Source organism: Vipera ursinii, assembly GCF_947247035.1.
Source record: "Vipera ursinii genome assembly, chromosome: 2".
NCBI lineage: Eukaryota > Metazoa > Chordata > Lepidosauria > Squamata > Viperidae > Vipera > Vipera ursinii.
In genome coordinates this window covers 144609431-144628969 of record NC_139513.1, presented here as the reverse complement: position 1 = coordinate 144628969, position 19539 = coordinate 144609431, and the positions used below count along the sequence as shown (strand labels likewise).

At 37.7% G+C, this 19539-nt stretch overlaps 1 protein-coding gene across 14 annotated transcripts in view; it reads right to left on the bottom strand.

Annotated features, from left to right (window-relative positions):
• RHOT1 (ras homolog family member T1) overlaps window positions 1-15009 on the bottom strand; it is a 50335-nt gene extending 35326 nt beyond the window's left edge. For 13 of the 14 annotated variants that reach the window (XR_014491221.1, XR_014491222.1, XR_014491223.1 and 10 more), the window contains exons 1-5: window positions 14789-15009; window positions 5718-5776; window positions 4505-4586; window positions 3021-3064; window positions 789-842 (exon numbers count right to left, since the gene is read on the bottom strand). Coding sequence is in view for 10 of the 14 variants with exons in the window: in XM_083352740.1 (XP_083208866.1) it covers window positions 789-842; window positions 3021-3064; window positions 4505-4586; window positions 5718-5776; window positions 14789-14825 (276 nt within the window). In the remaining 4 variants the exon portion in view is untranslated. The remainder of the gene's footprint in view (window positions 1-788; window positions 843-3020; window positions 3065-4504; window positions 4587-5717; window positions 5777-14788) is intronic. The other variant, XM_083352743.1, reaches the window with a different exon arrangement.
• Window positions 15010-19539: the final 4530 nt, after the last annotated feature.

Sequence of the window (19539 nt, the reverse complement as noted above, 5' to 3'; positions counted from 1 at the left end):
CTCCTCAGTAGTTCCTTGACTGTTTTTTGGCTTGTTTCTCTGGTTTGCTTGGTGTTCAGCCAAATAAAAAAAAACAATGCTAGGGAATTCAGACAACTGGCCATTAATAGACACATAGAAATTAACCATATTTGCACATCATTTAAAAACAACAAAAAGCTAAGGAAACCAAAAAAAACCCAGGACATATTACTCTCCAGCAGTCAATACCCAAATAAGCAAAGATTAATCAAGACACTCAAGCAGAAAACAATGCCTACTCAAGGAACTATTCCACTATCAACACTGGCAGGGCAAGTTACTGTGTGTAAACAGGGAGCAAACTTCACACTGGCATTGATGTTAGCATTGATGATGTTACCTAACTGATAATGAAACATCTGGAAACAAGTAATCAAACCAAGGATTCCACAATTCAGTCGTAAGCTGCATTTATTCTTTTCTATTCGAACTAAAAACAATACATTCCATGGCATTTAAACTTTGTTTAAATTCTTTTAAAGATCCCTAGTTTTCTCATCTGGAATATTCAATATGTTAAAATAAAAAAAATACAGTAAAATATCCCCTTACAAGTGAAAGGGCCACACTCCGTCTATCAAGAAAACAATGCAATTTTTTAGGACTAAATAAGAAAAGACCCATTTGGATTGATAAAAAAATTAAGAAAAGACAAATTTATTATGTCTTTCAAAAAGACAGTCTGAACACCTGGAAACAAATGTATTCATGGTCAACAAGTATGCTATATTAATATTTGGACAAAATAAAAAACGCTTTCCTCATACCTTATCAATTGAATTCTTGTTGTTAACTGCATATACTATGCAAATTACATTTGCCTGGGACAAAAAAGAAGCAAATGGTTTATAACTGTAAGGTTTTCCTAGCAAAGATGTTAAAAGACATTATTTAAGGCCACTTGATAGTTTCTTCTGATATTCAATTAAACATAAGATATTAAAACTGCGAACCAGCAATTTACTTGTAGATTTTGTACTGTGGGCATAAAGAATAAAAATACAAATACATACATACATACATCTATTTTAAAAAATTGTAAAGTTGAACGTAGTTTGATGAATCATAAACTAAGAAAATCATAAATAGATTTGCAAGGATGTGGAATCATATTCTTCAAAGGGAACTGTACTCACAAACAAATTCATTGACTTTCCCACCAAAATTTATCAGTAAAAGTTTCAGCATCTGAAAAAAGCAGCCTATAATTATAACAGAAACTCCTTTGCTTCTGCAAAGGGCATTTCTTCCCCAACTTTTCCCTATCATATTCTCTCATTGTTTCATGGGATAAGTGTTCGGAGGTTAGGTTGGAAGATTTCAGTCCATGAGATGAACTCTGCTCATTATTTATCATTATTCATCCATTGGTTTATTTTTAAATCATCTTGTACACCCATTCTAGCCCAGGAAAGGCTGCCAGTGATCACTCATGCCTTAGTCATTTCCTAATTGGATTACTGCAATATATTCTACAGTGATATCCCTGAAAAATGCTCAGAAGCTTCAACTGGCAGCATATCCAATTCTAAGTGCATTGGATGCAGTTTGGACTATACCTGGGCTACCCTGCTATTGAGGGTGTTACACTAGGCCCCAGTACGATTCTGGATATAATTCAATGTGGTTATTGCATTCAGAGCCTTGCATGGCACAGAATTAAATGACTTGTGGAACTGCCCCTCCCCTAAGGCTTCAGTTTTCCCACCCGATCCGATAAAGTGGGTATGCTTCAGGTCTCACCTATTAAACGTCATCTGATGGGACCTAGGAGATTCACAGTGCCGGTCACATGCAATAAGTTCCTCAAAATCAGGAATGTCCCAACATTCCAAGAGTTCTGGAAGGTCATGAGGACCTGGTTCTTCCCTCAGTTGCTGGGATGTTAGCTGAGCCCATCGTAGACATATGGCTGCACTGTGAGTTTGTTCAAGTGCCTGCCTATGGTATTGTGGTTATTTTTAACTTAGTTTGTATCTGTATTTTGAGGTTTTATTGTATATTTTTGTAAATTGTTGTTAGAAACGCAGGGTTAGCTATTTAAAATCGATGGCCACGTAAAATTTCTAAATAAATTCATAGAAAATGTTTGGCTTATTTTTTTCTCCCCCATCATTCTGGCATGCAGGGCTTTGCAAACCTGGGCCTGTTCTTGAGAACCACTCAGCTGCAAGTATATACTTTACTAAACATCCATTCCAGTTAAGACATTTCAACTGACAGTCTAATGGGAAGAACAGAGAGTGAGGATGCTTTATAGCCTGAGGACAAATTCATCATTCTACAGTTTTCCTCATTCCTACATCAGTAATCAGATAAATTATGTCTTTAAAATGATGATTCGCCAGGTGCCAAAAACCTGGCTCACTTAAGGCAACTAAATCACTTTGAAGATACAACATAAATGTACTAAGCATGCAAAAAAAACCTGTGTACACTGGGCTCCCAGCAAAGCATTGGCAGCTTACAGAGTAGCCTTGGGCAAAAACAGAATCAGAGCTTATATATCTTCGACCTACTACATTTCAAAGACAAAACAAAGGAAAAAAGCAGACCCAGTGTAAATTACAGCATGATACTGGAATGCTTTTGAAAATCCCATCTGGATGGCTTTCTCATTATTTATACTTTTCTTACTACAGTAGGTAGCATGCCAGCTATACTAAAGTTGATATAAGGTAAATAGAAACCATTTGGTTTAATGGGCCTCTCGTTCCAGTTTGATTTTTACCTGTCACCACTCAGGGTCAATCCAGCTTGCTACGAATATTTCACTATAAGGTTAAGTAGTTCACATATATAAGGATGGGCATCAGGTAGGTTTGGTATTGAACCCAGCTCACTTGTATAAGAAGGGGGGGTATTTTTACCGCCACAATAATTTCATAATAATCAGAATGATTCTGGCTTTTCTTGTGAAAAGAAATTCACTTGCGCACCAAGTTACACAAGATAGGTAAAACACAAATATTTCAGAACAGAAGACACATTCCACTCACTTGAGATATTTCATGATGGAGCTGCTCATCGCTTTGTTCAGCTTCTGCATGGAACAGAATGTAACAATTATTATTGATCAAAATGATCAAAGAAAGGCCAGTAAGCATGAAGTATGACTTGGTCACTAAATGGGGTTGGACTGTTTGATAAATTGGGGTGAGGTCTGGATTAAACTGTTGTGTGCTAAATGTAAAATCTGTTAAATCATGCTCTGGAAGACCAAGGTTTTATAACAAAGTGTCACAACAAAGACTTATGAGAATGAGGATAACAAAAGAACTTCCATCAAGTTATTTTCTTGACTCTAATCTTAAAAATAATTTGACAAATAGGAACTTTCCATGTTTACTACACATTATAATTGAATTCAATAGAAAAAAAAATACAAGGTCACTTCTAAGAAAGTGGTTCTTGATAAAGTAGTGCTTCTTCCATTGACTTTGCTTGTCGAAAGCCAGCTGGGAAGGTTACATATGGTGATCACATGACCCCAGGACGATGCAACCATCATAAATACATGCTAGTTGCCAAGTACCCGAATTTTGATCACATGACCGTGGGAATGCTGCAAAAGCTGTAAGTATGAAAACCAGTTATAAGTCACTTTTTTCAAAGCCATTGTAACTTCAAACAATCACTAAACGAATGGTTAAGTCAAGGAGTATCTGTATACTTTCCAATTTTCTGTGCAGTATCTCAGTTTTCAAGAAAAATCCTGAACTGTGCTGGCATATTGTATGACAATGCACATACAGTATGTAAGATAAAGGAAGCAAGCTAGGATTTGTCTTCATGCTGAGTGATACCCTACATGGCTATATGGCTATTAATTTGAATGTTCCTCTATACTAAAAAGCAGAGAATGCTTTTAACAAAATGTAGTTATTCTTCCCCACGATGAAGCACCACTTTCAATAATAAAGATGCAAATTATTATAATAGGCAATTCCAGGTATGTTTTACATTGGGTAGAACCTAAATTACTTACACCAGAACCCTAAATATCTAGTGCTTTATAGTTACAAACAAATGGCACCTGGCCTTTTTATACAAACAGACTGGCATCTGGCCATTTTACAGTTATTTCTTAATTCAGCTGCCATGCATCTTCTCCATTATCTTCCTATCTAAAAAAAAAACCATTTCATCTGCTTCATGACTTCTAGCAAGCTGGCTCTGTTGGGAAAATGTCAGAGGAAATGGCTCCATTTAACAGAAGTAGACCTCCATTTAAAGTATTACTGTTGCATTTGTGAGACTAAGAAAGGAGCAGAGAGACTGATTTCCTAAAATCTTGGTTATTAGATGCATAAACTGTAAAGACAGAGAAGCACTATTAGTTGGGTGGAAGACAGGATTTTCGATACATTAACCTTTGAGCTCTATTATTCTTCCTTTCTATGGCTGATGAATTGTTCTTTGATACCTCCATTCCCAGAGCAGCCAAACCCTCTTTTTTAATTTATAAAAATAGAGGCATTACCTGAATAATCCACTATGTGGGTTGGCACTCTTTCTGGGGTAACATCAGCCGGGATAGTGATTTCTTCAGCTCGTGGAGGAACCTCAGTGTATGAAAAGCAGAAATGTTAGTTAAATATTCAATTATTACATACATTGCAAAGTTTGTAACCTGTAATAGCAGAAACTGAGCAATTACCTATGATACCCCCTTAAGCAGGAAACTAGAAACCAAGTAAAACAATTTTTTACCATTTGCCACCTTATTTGATTTCACCAGTGTCCGTTAAAGAAATTCAACATTGCGCATTTCTTACCATAAAAGATCGTTTGTTCCAAAGTCATTTCATGCTTGTTACATAAATTGCTATTTCTAACAATCCCAAGTACATCTCCTACACAACTTTCTAATCAACGAAGCCCATGACTAATAAGGTTTATATGAAATGACAGCAAACAACAAGAACACTATATTCATTATCATTTTTTTCACAGAACATAATGGTTAACAATGGAACTCTTAAGAGTTCTCCATTCCATTCTCAGACATTCAATGATTTTTACCAAGTCATTCATCACAGAAGTCAGTCTCATATACTGGCATATTTTAGCCTAATGGAAATTATGGCAGTAAAATTTTGTATGCTGATGACTGAGAATATATTGTTATACTGTGAAAAACTTTGTCATTCATAATATCAACTATGAACAGAAATGGCAGCAATATATTCTAGTGATTAAAGTGTTGAGTAACTTGTACATGTTAAACTTGCAAATTTCTTTACGTAATTTCACAAATTTTTAAAAGCTTATAAAGAAATCACTCTTTTGTGTATCTAGAAAAAAGAACATAAAATATAAACTTTTAGAAGCAATTACTTGTATAAGACTCTAAGCTTATGGTTTTGTAGTTTTTGTATTTCTATTAAGGGCTTTAAAAATACAGTGAAACATGAATAGATTAACTGGGGGAGGAGAAACTGTTTCTAATGAACATCTGGTATATTGACAAGCATGCGCTTATTGTGATTTTATATAATTTTCCCAATGTACGTAAAGATATCCTTTACAGAGGATGGCAATGATGTATTGTAATTTGCATCAAACATCATTAGCAAATGTAACTCAGAGCAGAACACGGTCCATCGTATGTGTAATCTGTTACGTCAAAGTCCAGCAAACTGAAATTTAATTGCATAAAGATTTGTTTTAAATCAAGTGTCATGAAACCTTACCTCTTCAGGAAATTCTTCACTGACAAGAGACATGATAAGTGATGTCTTCCCAACTCTGGCTGTGAAATTGAGAAGATGAACATTCCTGAAGGATTTCCATAGGCTGGGGTGGGAGGGGGTGAGGGGGGGTGTCAGAAATAGTATCAGCAATATTACTGCTAACCAGCAATAAAACTGTAGATAAACCCTTATCAAAAAAAAGAGGCATGGTTCTTTGATATGACAACTACAAAAGTAAGGCAAGTACAAATAGGTGGTTTCTACAAAAGTTTTCTTTTTTTTTTTAAAAAAATCTTAATATAGGTCACATAATAGGAAAAATATATTCTTGCACGAATATACAGCAGTGGTTCCCCAAACCTTTTAGCACCAGGGACCCGTTCTATGGGAAACAATTTTTCCACAGACCAGAGGGGGAAATGGCTTCGTGTGCTACCTAGATCCCACACATGCATACATGAAGCTTCACTTGCTTGTGCAGCCTGGTTTCTAATGGGCCATGGACTGATACCAGGCCATGGACTGATACCAGTCCGTGGACTGGAGGTTGGGGAACCCCGATATACAGCAACTCTTTCCAAACAAGATTAGAACTACAACGTCCTCATAATAAAGAATTCGAGGACTCAATTTAACAAACAAGACTTCAGTGAATCACTGCATTGATCAATGCTTTTGAAGACTACTGTATACAAGGATAGCAGTTGATTGTGACTTTCTTTCTACAACACACTTAACTAAGTCAGTTGTGGATTGGCTGAATATCTGGTGAACATCACAACCAGATCAACTGATCTAGTCAACTAAATTCCAGGTGATCAAACATAGCCCAAATCATACCTCATGTTGCACTCAAATTAATTATACCTAATCAGTTGTGATATAAGTACACATAAATAAGTAATATTAGTATTAGGTTCCTGTAGCAGCCTAACAATGCTTGCTGCTGGCAGCACCATCAGGAAAGGGCTACTCATCAATGGAAGCCTCATTGGTCCTCTTCTGTTTCAAAGGCTAATGGAATTGATGGAAAAGGGGCCCAGGTCTTATGTAATTCCAAAAACCTTTGGCACAGTTTTTGTGATTGTGCGCCACTTTCATTTTTAAGGAAATCTGGTTAGGTTGGTGGCTGGATAGGTTATGTGTGTTGTGGAAACAGGGCTCAGATTTACACCAGTATTATTTTTGAATAAAAAGCAAATTGTATTTACTATAAATTAGTTTGAGAATAGATTAAGAAGAACAGCCAGAAGGAATACCCCCAAATAATGGTCCAGAATTGTTACTACATGTAGTCCCTGATTTACAACCATTCAAACAATCGTTTGAAGTTACAAGGACACTGAAAAAAGTGACTGATGATCATTTTTCACACTTAGGACCATTGTAGCATCCCCATGGTCATGTGATCAAAATTCAAATGCTTGGCAACTGGTTCATATTTATGACGGGCTGCAGTGTCTCAGGTCATATGATCATCTTTTGCAATCATCAGACAAGCAAAATCAATGGGGAAGCTAGATTCACTTAACAATCATATTACTAACTTCATAGCTGCAGTGATTCACTTAACAACTGTGTCAAGGGAAGTTGCAAAATGGGGCAAAACTCACTTAACAAATATCTCACTTAGCAACAGATATTTTGGGCTCAACTGTGGTTGTAAATCAAGGGCTACCTATATTTAACTATGAAACATGGTCATTTGAAGTAAAAACTGTCATTTCAATGGAACAGAATGACATATATATTCTATGCCAATTAATTAAGAAAGAATAGGAGAAAGCTGAGTTACTTCCCTTTGAGCCAAGATACCTTTTGATGATGATGCCTTGGAAGATTTTTTAAAAAAATCCTTTTTAAGTCTTTGTCTGACAAGGAGAACTGAATGAGCATAATGACTTCATGCAAAATGACTGCTGGCTAAATAGAATATTCAAATGACTCTGGGCATTTTCTAAAGTTAGGCCTTGTTGAATCTTGCTATCAGAAATAAAAGTGCTATTAATACTCATAAAACTGGTACAGCACTGAATCTTCTTGTAGATCTCCCTAGGAGATACGGACATCTTGTTTCATGTTTGATTTGTATATAACTGGTATAAAAATTTAATATATAACAATAATATCTTGACTGAGCTTGTCAATGCAAACTTACTTTTTATTATCTGACTGAAATCATAACAAAAAAGGAGCATTTTTTTTTCCTGTGAAGACTGGATGAGAATAATTTTCCTTTCTTTTTTAAAATTTCCTTTATTTTCTTCTCATATATAAGTCTGGACAAAATCAACCAATTAAAAACCCAGCGAGTACTCATCTCTATTTTAATTTTTAGCTTAGTATTTACTTTGTATGGCTTAAGACAAAAACATTCCGGGAACTGCTTTGTGGAAAAGCAGAATTTTAGTTCCTTTTTACTCCACATAAAGGCACATTTTATGTGCTGTACAGTATAGATAAGCCCAAATGTGAAAACATTCCCAAATTTGAGGCAACTGCAGGAAGAGAGTATTAAATCTGCCATTAGTATTTGTTCCACTATCACCAGACACATCACTCTTTAAATTTACCTGTAACCAACAAACATAAGTGGGTACAACTTTGGTATATTGTAAAAATTATAGATTTATAAACTTCTATTAAGCATTTTCACCGAATGAAAATTATAAAAGTGCTTTAGAAATGTAAATTTAGATTCACATTCACGTATATATCGGTAGACATGAGTGCAACTACCACCACATACTGTATCAATCCAAAGGACTTTGATATCACCAAACAGTATTTTTCTATAGTATCAATGCACTTGTTCAGATTCAAGTCAAGTACTGTGATACAGAAAGATAAAATTATTCAGAGTGTGATTTAGCTTTCCAAATTTCAAATTTAATAAAAGTTATTAAAAATTGTCCAAACACTGTTATGCAAAAGTTTACATTGAGACACTTTAGCTTTCTAAAATGTTAAAGTGGCTGTAATGTTGCTGAAATTGAAGCACAGCATTTCCAGAAAGTAGCCCATTTCCTAATTCTGTTTTGAAAAAACATGAGTTGCCCACACAAGTAAACTTCAAATACACCAAATGCGTCATAGCACACAACTAAAAAATACAGTTTAACAATTAGTATATTTCTAATATCCTTTCATGACAGAATCTTAAATCATTGACAATTACAGGTAGTCCTCAACTTACGACCACAATTATGCCCCAAATTTCTGTTAAGTGAGACATTTGTTAATTAAGTTTTGCCCCATTTTATGACCTTTCTGGCCACACTTGTTAAGTGAGTCACCACAGTTGATAAGTTAGTAACAACAGTTGTTAAGTGAATCTGGCTTCCGCATTGATTTTGTTTATCAAAAGGTTGCAAAAGGTGATCAGATGACCTTGGGACACTGCAAACATCATAAGGGTGCCACCGGTCAGAGAATGTCGGCTGGTGGCCCCCAGGGGGAGGGCCTTCTCTGTGGGCGCCCCGGCTTTATGGAATCAGCTGCCGGTTGAGCTCCGGATGGCACCTGACCTTCGCTCCTTCCGACGTGACTTGAAGACCTACCTATTTGAACAAGCCGGCCTGGCCTGATGGGCGATGCGCTGGGGTTTTTATTGGGGATTTTTTACATTTTTCTACTGTTTTTAGTTCGGGCTCGTATTTAATTCTCTTTTTAATTTTTGTATTCTGTATTTTTATATGTGCCCTGTTCACCGCCCTGAGTCCTTCGGGAGAAGGGCGGTATACAAATATAATAAAATAAATAAAATAAATAAAATAAGTATGAGTCAGTTGCCAAGCATCTGGATTTTGATTACATGACCATGAGGATGCTGCAACAGTCGTGTGAAAAATGGTCATCAGTCACTTTTTTCCATGTTGTTGTAACTTTGAATGGTCACTAGATGAACTGTTGTAAGTCGAGGATTACCTGTACATTAGCAGACTACCCCCTATATCTCTCTGTGTGTGATCCTTCACTGCTATGTTTCAATTTTATACTGAACTTATGGAATATGGCAAAGTACTTCAAATAAAAAAGATCCTCTATACATTCCAATACAGTTCTGATCATTCTGGAAATGTTCCAAAACAATTTCAACTCCAAATACTTCCAGAATTGTCAATCTCCTAAATAAAACAAAAACCTGTAGATGTCATCTTGATATGGTAGGACTTGGGAAGAGAGGAAATATATACTATATATTATGGGAAATATTTTTTAAAAAACCCATCAAAATGTATACTTGTCCATTGCAGTGAAGCAAACTCATTTTTCTAGAATCAAACTATGCTATGAAAAGGTATGAAACCAATTTGGCTCTTAAGAGAACACATCAATGTCAGCATCCAAGGTTTTTTGAAATATTATTTTCAGATTATACTATAAAAAATAAATAATATATTCAAAAGATAAGTAGGTACGACACTACTCCGGTCAAAGAATGTTTTGGAGTTGGTTTTTTTTTCCTGGCAAACAACATTTCCCTAAATAAGAATTCAATTTTCTAAATTTAGGCTCCCAATTTCAACAGTCACTAGAGAAATCAAAGCACAGCTAAAGGACAGCTTGAACATTTTGGTCTCAGACCAATCTTCTGAGCAACAACAGTCTTGTCACATGTATGAACGAACATGAACCATTTCTGACAGTATTGTTCTCAGCAGCTAAAACTCCTAGAGTCAGTTTGGTGTTGTGATTAAGGCAATGGGACAGAACCCAGGAGAACATGAATTCTAGTCCCAACTTAGATACAAAATCAGCTGGGTGGTCTTGGGCCATTCATTCAGCCCTAGGAAGAAGGCAATAGCAAATCACTTCTGTAATCTTGCCAAGAAAACTGGAGTAATCTGTCCAGGAGTCAACACTGACTCTAAGGTAAAATACATGCAAGTACAAACACATCGACAGAGTCCTTGAGAATTTGACTTACAGACCTACATTTCAATGGTTTTAAATTCAGCTTCCTCATGCTTAGTCAGATAACACTGTAGTCTATTCTCTTTATACTAATCAACATAGTTGTAAAAGAAGATATGCATTTTGCTTCGATTTGTGGACAAAACACTTTGTCTCAAATTGTACTTTATAGTCAGCCTGCTTCCCAGCTTTTCTGATTTTAAAAGTTGTTTGCAATCTGCATAAAATGAATACATAGTGAAACAGTTCAAAATGCCACCCTGTCTATGCAAATCTCAATGTTTGCTTTTAGGAAACATTTTTCAAGATCACACAACCAACAAAGCAGGTCAGGAAACAGGATAATAATCTCTTTAAACAAATCATTCTTTATTTAAATCTTCCAAGAAGATAAAATCCACTCTTCATGGCTGAATTTTTTACACCACTGACCTGGAAATTCAAACTAAACAGAAATGAACTAATAGCTAAATTTGTGTACATTTCAGTGCAAGACTATGTCATCCTGCATACCCAAATAAATGACCTAATGCCCTCTGGATATTTTGGACTTTACCTCCCATCAGTCTCCCTATAGTGGCTAGCAGCAAGAAATATGATTGTACGAGATCAAAACCTCTGGAATGCATCAGGTTGCTATTTTGAGAAGAAAACATTGGTTGGAAAATAGGAACTCCTTCTGATTTATAAATATTTACCAGTATCTGGAAGGTACATATGCAACAGTCTTCTAAGTAATTTAAAAGAAAAAATGATGGGGTCAAAGAAGAAAACAAAATTATTATTCTCAAATCCCACCCAAAAATCTCATCAAGGCACTATTAGAGCTTTAAGGAAAACTCCAAATTCTCAATTCTTGAACTATTCTAAATATAGCAAATCATTCAAAAGTATTTTAATTCATTAATCCCTCAATCAAATTTCAACAATAATTCATAATTTTTAGACTCATAGACATCAGACTCATTAACATTTAGAGCAATCTTGATAACTTTGCACAATATTAGCAGCCAGGCCTTTATTTTCTGACACTATTCACTGTTCACACATCATTCTCCATTAACATACAACCCAAAAAAGCACATTCAATGATACACTAATCAGAAAATAAATCTTCCTCAACTTCTGCTATGCAAATTAGGTTGCTGCCCATTCTGTAATGAATATGCTTTGACAAAGATTTCAACCTATAAGTAGCATGCCACATATTTAAATTACAGACCTATTAGTCTGTATTCCATATACAGTATAGAACAGTTTCCCAACTTTTCAGGGTTGGTGGCCTGAAGCGGGGGAAGGGGGGAAGGGATGGTTTTGTGTGTGGGGGGGTGAATGCAAGTGCGTGCATGTGCACATACAATTGTTCACGCATGTGGGGCCACAAACTCCCACAACGCTCGCATGAATGGGGCTGTGTGCATGCGCACGCGCGCGCACACACACACACACATACACCAGCCACTCATGCAGCCCAGTGGTCAATAGGCAATGGCCCACAGGTTGGGGACCCCTGGTATAGAACACTTAATAAAATGCATGCCAGAACATAGATTATCAAAGACATGGAATAGTTAAGTTAATAGCTAGATCTGGGTTAATTGTAGCCATGTAAGTGCCAGATATTTTGGTCTATAACTTGCATAAGCCCCTAACAGAATAACCAATAGTTAGAGATTGAAGAATTTACAATAACAATAACAGAGTAGGAAGGGACCTTGGAGGTCTTCTAGTCCAACCCCCTGCTCAGGCAGGAAACCCTATAATTTCAGACAAATGGTTGTCCAGTCTCTTCTTTTAATTTATAAGTCAAAAGCGCTGGAATCGAATATACTTCTGAGAGGTCTTGTCAGTCTGTATTACTTATGTGGGAGCATTCTTTCTGCAAATATATTTTTATCTCAATGGAAAACAGAACTCTGTGTATAAGCATTTTGCTGTAAAATACATTATTAGGATATCTGCTGAGGGAGTTTACAGTAGGTAATTTTCTGCAAAACTCTATTTTGAAATCCATATTTAGAGCCAAGATGAGTCAAAAAGCCTTAGGCCCAGATCCCCGGTAAGGTTATTTTTAAATAATCAACAAAAGACTAGAAAGAGCATATATCCTACAGTGAGCAGCTGATTTTTTTTGGGGGGGGGGGAAGGGGGAGCAGAGGAAACTTGGTGACTCTTATTTTGAGGGAGGACAGCTTGTGTCAGCAACTTGCTACTGTATAAAAACAACAACTTTGATCCAAAATATAAAAGCAGATGATGAGCTAGCACTGACCAAAAAAAATGGGAAGAAAAGAAAAGCACCTTTTTCCAGGTGAAAAGATTAAATTAACCTGCACATTTCCATCCCCACCTGTCCTCCCAGGAAATGCCAAGATCCCAAAATTAAAATAAATCTAATCCAATAAGAAATAGCCTCCTGGTGCCCATCAAAATAAGGTTTGGATGACATTATCTAATGTAGGCTGCCTCGGCAGGTGTCCTAACAATGTATTTTAGAGCAAACTTCCTGACTATACACGAAGAGTTCCATTTGCCATTGAGATAAATATATATATATATATATATATATATATATATATATATATATATATATATATATATATATATATATATATATATATATATATATATATATATATATTGCGGGACGTACCTTTCATCCCTTCCACTTTTGCTCTGCCTCTTCGTCTGCCCTTTTTACATCCACTTGCCGAATGAACGTCTGCTTCTCCTTAAACCAGTTCCCCTCTTCTTTAGCCTGTCTCCCACCCCCTCCCCAAGATCCTATAAAATCCCATTACTGCACCCTTAATCCTGTTTTAAGTTTAAGTTTAAGTTTATTGAATTTATATACCACCCTTTTCCCGTAGGACTCAGGGCGGTTTACAAAGTATTTACTAGCTGCCCAAGCTAGTAAAACTCTTGAATCAAATTAAATCTTCTTTATTATGTTCATAAACCAGCATAAAAAGGGTGAAATTGACTCTGGGCAGCTTGCAAAATACAAAAAAAATAAGAACAGTAAAATATATATCGAAAGGAAACATGGATAAATTGTTATTTTAGTCAAAAGATTTCTAAAAGTAAAATGAAAGCTGTTTTGTTGAAACAGTTCTCAATCTTACCTCCCTACCCCAAGTCCTGAAGATCCATTGCCAAGGCAACTTATGCAAGTGCATAAAAATCTATCATTCATTTTAGCTACCGAAGTGGCCAATGCCCATTCAGAACTACAGTATACAGAATAACAAGAGTAATAATGTTGGGACTTTGAAGGTCTTCTAGTCCAACCCCCTGGTCAAGCAGGAAACCCTATACCCATTTCAGACAAATGGCTATCCTGTTTCTTCTTAAAAAACTTCCAGTGTTGGAGCATTCGCCGCTTCTGGAGGCAGGTTGTTCCACTGGTTAATTGTTCTAACTGTCAGGAAGTTTCTCTCCTTGCTTTCCAATACCCTGCCTGCCCACTGTCCTTTCCCTCTCCTACCTTCGCTTAAATCCCCACACACCTGGTTCTTCCCCCCCCACACCCACCCACATATTTTCTCCTTCTCCCTAGCCACCTTTCTGCCAGCCAACCCGACCCCTTTCATTCTGGTAAAGCAGGGGTCAGCAACCTGAAACAGTGAAAAAGCCACTCGGAACCGGTTCCCTCACAAAAGGAAAAACTGGGAGCCGCAAAAAAAAAATGTGTGCATGTGTGCACATGCGCAGAACAGGGTTTGACTGAAGAGTAGAGCCAAGGCGAGATATGCACGTATCCTGCATATTTGAATTGATTGGTTGAACTTTTTTAGCCCCACTTATTTTTTTTTTGGGTTGCACATGGCAGAGGACCGGGAGCCGCAGGAGACGGCTGAAAGAACCGCATGCGGCTCCGGAGCCGCAGGTTGCAGACCTGTGCAGTAAAGGAAGACCAAACAAGAACACACGTGTAAACCTTTACCCTTCGGCTACATCACTCTTCCTGTCCTGCCTGAAGCTCAGCCAGCCAAACCTCTGCCCTCACCCGGTTCATTGGCCGGGGCGAGCCGGCTTCCCTTCCTCTCCGGCCCAGTCCCCGCTTCTCTGCCTTCCCACTCTTCCATGCTGACCTTCCCAGCCGCTCCCTCCCTCCCTCCTCCCTTCCTTCCTTCCTTCCCTCCCTCACTCACGTTCTCCCACCAGCAGGATCCTCACGTCCTTCTTCATCGTGCTGTTCCTCCGCCTTTTGGGCCCGGCGATCCGGCCCCGGCTCACATCAGGGCTTCGCTAAGGCGGGGTGGGAGGGGGAAAGGGGGGGGCCACGGCCTACTACGCTTCGACCCGCTCGTGCCGTCCCGCCTCCAACAGCCGGCGCGAGCACGCTCTCTCTCTCTCTCTCTCTCTCTCTCTCTCTCTCTCTCTCTCTCTCTCTCTCGCGGCCACCCCGCCCTCCCCAAAGCGCCTGTTCGCAACCTTTTCCCTCCACCAACCATAGATCGGAGGCTAGAAGGACTGACGGCTTTGAACTTCCGGAGCTAAGTTCGCAGGCTTTCAATGGCAGAGGAGACGCTCTCTCGCAGGTTGCTCTCTGTCGGATGCTCTTCTAGGGAGCGCTTGTAACGGGGGCCCGTCGGCATTTCCTGGTCCCACGGATCGGAGAGGCGGTCCGATGGGGAGCAAACCGGAAGTGTAACTGATGCGTATTAGTTTAAAAATTTTTTTTTTTTAAAAAAAGGACGCGTTCGGGAGCACAGAAGCGCCTTAGTTTTTTCCCCCCTCCCCCTGTAATTGTAATTTAATTTAATTTGGAAAATAACGCGAAAGTAACGTGCAAGTATTTTAGGCTACAATATACATCTGCATTCAATTGATTGGGAGAAACGGGTTTGCTCTGGAGAGTTGGCGGTAGATTGATCGTTGGTATCGCTAGAGGTATTTGTCGCCTGGTGTAAGATGTGTGTTTGAAATTCATTTTAATTTCATCTGTTTTTGAAATGTCTACACCAGGGGTCGGCAACCTCGGCTCTTTTATGACTCGTGGACTTCAACTCCCAGAATTCCTGAGCCAGCTATGCTGGCTCAGGAATTCTGGGAGTTGAAGTCCACGAGTCATAAAAGAGCCGAGGTTGCCTACCCCTGGTCTACACTGTCCTACAGAAACACATTTTTCAAACTGCAATTATTGTACAACTTAAACCCCGAGGAAGAGCATCTGGTTCTTGTTCCTTTGCTGCCCCCCCCTAGTGTTAAAATCTTATATCTAAAAAGTTTTTACCTGGCACAGATATAATTGATTGGTGTGATATTCTTGTGATTATGGCATGGATACCATGCCAGATAACCTTCATTCATTGACTTATAATCCTAACTCCTTTGATGGGGAAAAACTACCACACGGCCACCTAAACCATCAGATATAAATCAATTGGTGCATGAAGCTCACTGACAGGCAAAAAAAACACAAGAAGAACTTGGGTGCTATTTATTTTAACTTCCAAGCTATCCATTACGGCTTTCAAGTAAGATCATCTAAATCAGGGATGTCAAACTGCTCATCCACGGTCCGGTTTCCTCATACCGAAACCAGGCCCACCCCATTGCCGGCAATGCAAAAAGAGTCGCGATACGTCGCGACACTTCATGTGGTGGCAAGCTTGACACCTGTGATCTAAATCACTTTTTTTATGGACTTCTCAAAATATCTAGCCTTGTTCTTCCAATTATGTATCTCAAAACAAGAAGGTGTTGAAAGGTGGAAATATGTATTTGCCTAGTATATTATCCCAAAACTAATTTGGGCAGAATCTCAATTTATAAAAATGCCTCTGCAAAGTTATGTGTTCAAACAGAAGACAGTACATATTAATGTTCTTTCTTCTTTTGATCTGCCTTTGATGGTATCAATCATGTTGCAATCCTGATGGCAGATCTGTAGGCCTTGAAGGAGTTCTTGGTAAAAGTCAGATCATTTAATGGAAGAATGTCCTTTATAAATAACATCATTTAAGATTATCAACCTGGACTTACCTATTTACAGTATTTTGAAATTTGGTTATATGGAGAGGGTAAACTCCAGTTTTTAAGAAGAGCTCATGGGGAGATCCTGGAAATTATATGCCTGTAAGCTTAACATCTGTTATGATAGTGAAGTGTTATTAAAGATAAAATGTGAAAGGCCTTGCTAAAGGATGCTCAGCATAGCTTTGGTAAGTGAAGTTATTTTTAAAATGTTAAAAAAAATGAGGATAGGACTGAGCTAGTAGACAAAATCCACTTAGATTTTCAAGTCCCTCATCAAAGACTTCTCAGCAAGTTCGACAGTCATAGAATAAAATGGCAGAACTTCTTGTGGAAAAACAATTGACTAAAAAATAAAAAAAACAGTAAGTATGAATAGACATTTCTCACAATGGAGGGATGTAACTACTATGATCCTGTGGTTCTATTCTCACTTTCTTAAGTATTTATAGGTTATCTGGAATTGTTTTGATTAGTGGAATAATACCCAAGTTTATCTCAGAAGTCTACTTCCTGTTTTCAGCAAAACTGGGTTCATTTAACAACTGTGGCATTCGTTTAAAAATCACTGCAAAAAAGGTTGCAAAATTGGGTTGGTCAGATGGTGACCCACTCTATGACCGTTATGACTTACAACTGCAATGGGCAGGCTCCAGTATGACCATAAATTGAGGACTACCTGTAATTCAGTTTTGGGATTCAGTACCACAAGCTACCAGCTTGGCTGATTTCAAAAAGGTGCTGGGCCAATTCATGGAGACCATGGGAATCAATTGCTATTCGCTTGGATGGCAGTCAAACTCTGCCTCTTATCCAAGTTATACGCTGAAGAAGCTGCTTGGATAAGCAGCAAAATGTTTCAAACCAACAGGGAAAGGAAAAAAGTCCAGGTGCCATTACTCAATTTGCAGACAACTCTATTTGGATGAATGAGAATCTTCATTGACAAGATTGGTACTGGTTGATGGGATTGGGGAGAGGTTTCCCTGTGTGTTCAGGCCAATCTCTTTAGTCTGGTTTAGATAACATTTTTTCTTTGTTTCCTTAATGACCTCCTTATCTATCTCCTGAAGGGATTTTTTCCCCTGGCTTTTGTCCACCCTGCTGAAGTGCCTGCTTTATTTTTAGGTATGGCAGCTTCATCCTAGTCTCACTTATCAGGATGCCAAAACATGGCCAGGTCTCAGTATTAAACTCAACACAGATTAGACCAGCATACTATGGACTTAGTATTCAGTTTCAAGCAATAGGATACTACTTCTGCTTAGCAAAAAAAAAAATCAATAACTGTTGTTATGGACAGATTATTGTCTATTTCAAATGGAATTTAAAGTAGGAAGCAATATATTGCCAATGGGATTCATCCTCTGGCTTGCCAGGAACCCCATGCGAGTTGACTTTAATTTAAAAAAAGTTTTAGTTTTTTTTTTTTAAAAAAAAAAATTAGACCGATGGATGCCCAAAAAAGGGGGAATCAGCTGCCAGCACAGAATAGCATTAAAATCAGGTTACTTAAGAAGTCCTTTCACTGTTAGGTGTCTTGCTCTCAGAATAGCTGTGTAAAAAAAAAGTAAAAAGAGCAGATTTTTTTCCCAATCCTTTAGTTATAGATCTGAACATCTCCCTCTGTAACTGGATCATGGACTTTTTGACTAGAAGATCTCAGTCCGGATCGCGAACATTTCTAACACCATCATACTGAACAGTGGGGCTCCTCAGGGCTGTGTGCCCTGTTGTTCACCTTGCTGACACACGACTGTGTAGCAATGCACAGTTCGAACCACATCATTAAGTTCGCTGATGACACGACCATGGTACAGGAGCATTCAGGCTCGGCCATCCAGATTGTGTAACAGTTTCTTCCTACAAGCCATTAGAATTCTCAGTATGAAGAAACTGGAACTCTAAAAACTTGTATTTGTAGTTTTTTTTAAGTTTTTAGTTTAGAGTTATGTGTAGTTGTGTTCTGTTTTTTTTTTTATTCGTGTTGTCTGATGTAGCACCTTGATCCTGGGGAAACGTTGTTTCGTTTCACTGTGTACTGTACTGTATATTGTTGAAATGTAAATAAAGTCTACTTGCTACTACTACTACTGCTACCCTAATGGTCTTTTAAAAAATGTTTTGCTTATGCTTGTTCAGTAACTGTTTTAAAGAAGGAACATCCCTGAGTGAGTTCATATTTTGTTGCAGACACCAAAATAGTTTTTTTAAACCCTTTTAAACTGATAAATCAGTTTAAACCATTAAAACAAGATTAAATGCAACTACCAGAGATCTTGCAAGATTTGGCTTTGGGTTGTTAGCCGAAGCCTCGGTTTTCTCATTACTAATGACCAGTAAGTCCCACTGAAGCAACAAAGGCAACTTTCAGCTGTTTATCTCTGCAGAAATAAGAGAACCTCATACTTGGGACAGGGGTCCAAATCAAGCATCCCCAGTAAAATCTAGCTCAGACCTTTATACAAAATGTTTCTCTGTTTTACAACGTATCGTTTATATGTAATTTTTTTCCACAAAGGTTAGTGTTTATATTTGGTTGATTACCTTTGTTCTGTTGGCTACAAGATCACATTTGCTGTAGTGTAGTAGAAGATAGTGAAATTTTCCTAATCCTATTGCCAGGAGTTTCCTGCTGCATGTCTGTAGTTTCTCAGTTTCGCAAGGAAGTTGGCAAAGAGAAGGGGAATAGAATAGAAATAGAAATAGAAATAGAATAGAATAGAATAGAATAGAACATAGAATAAAATAATAACTATTGTCACTTTTAATGTACACTAATCGACCTATATTAAAATAAAATTTCGTTGCATTCAGCTCTCAAAGGGTCACCATCTCCGATATACACTACATAAATATGACAAAATAAATAAATACAGAATGATGCATATACCTGTATATATTATATGACACAGAGAAACAA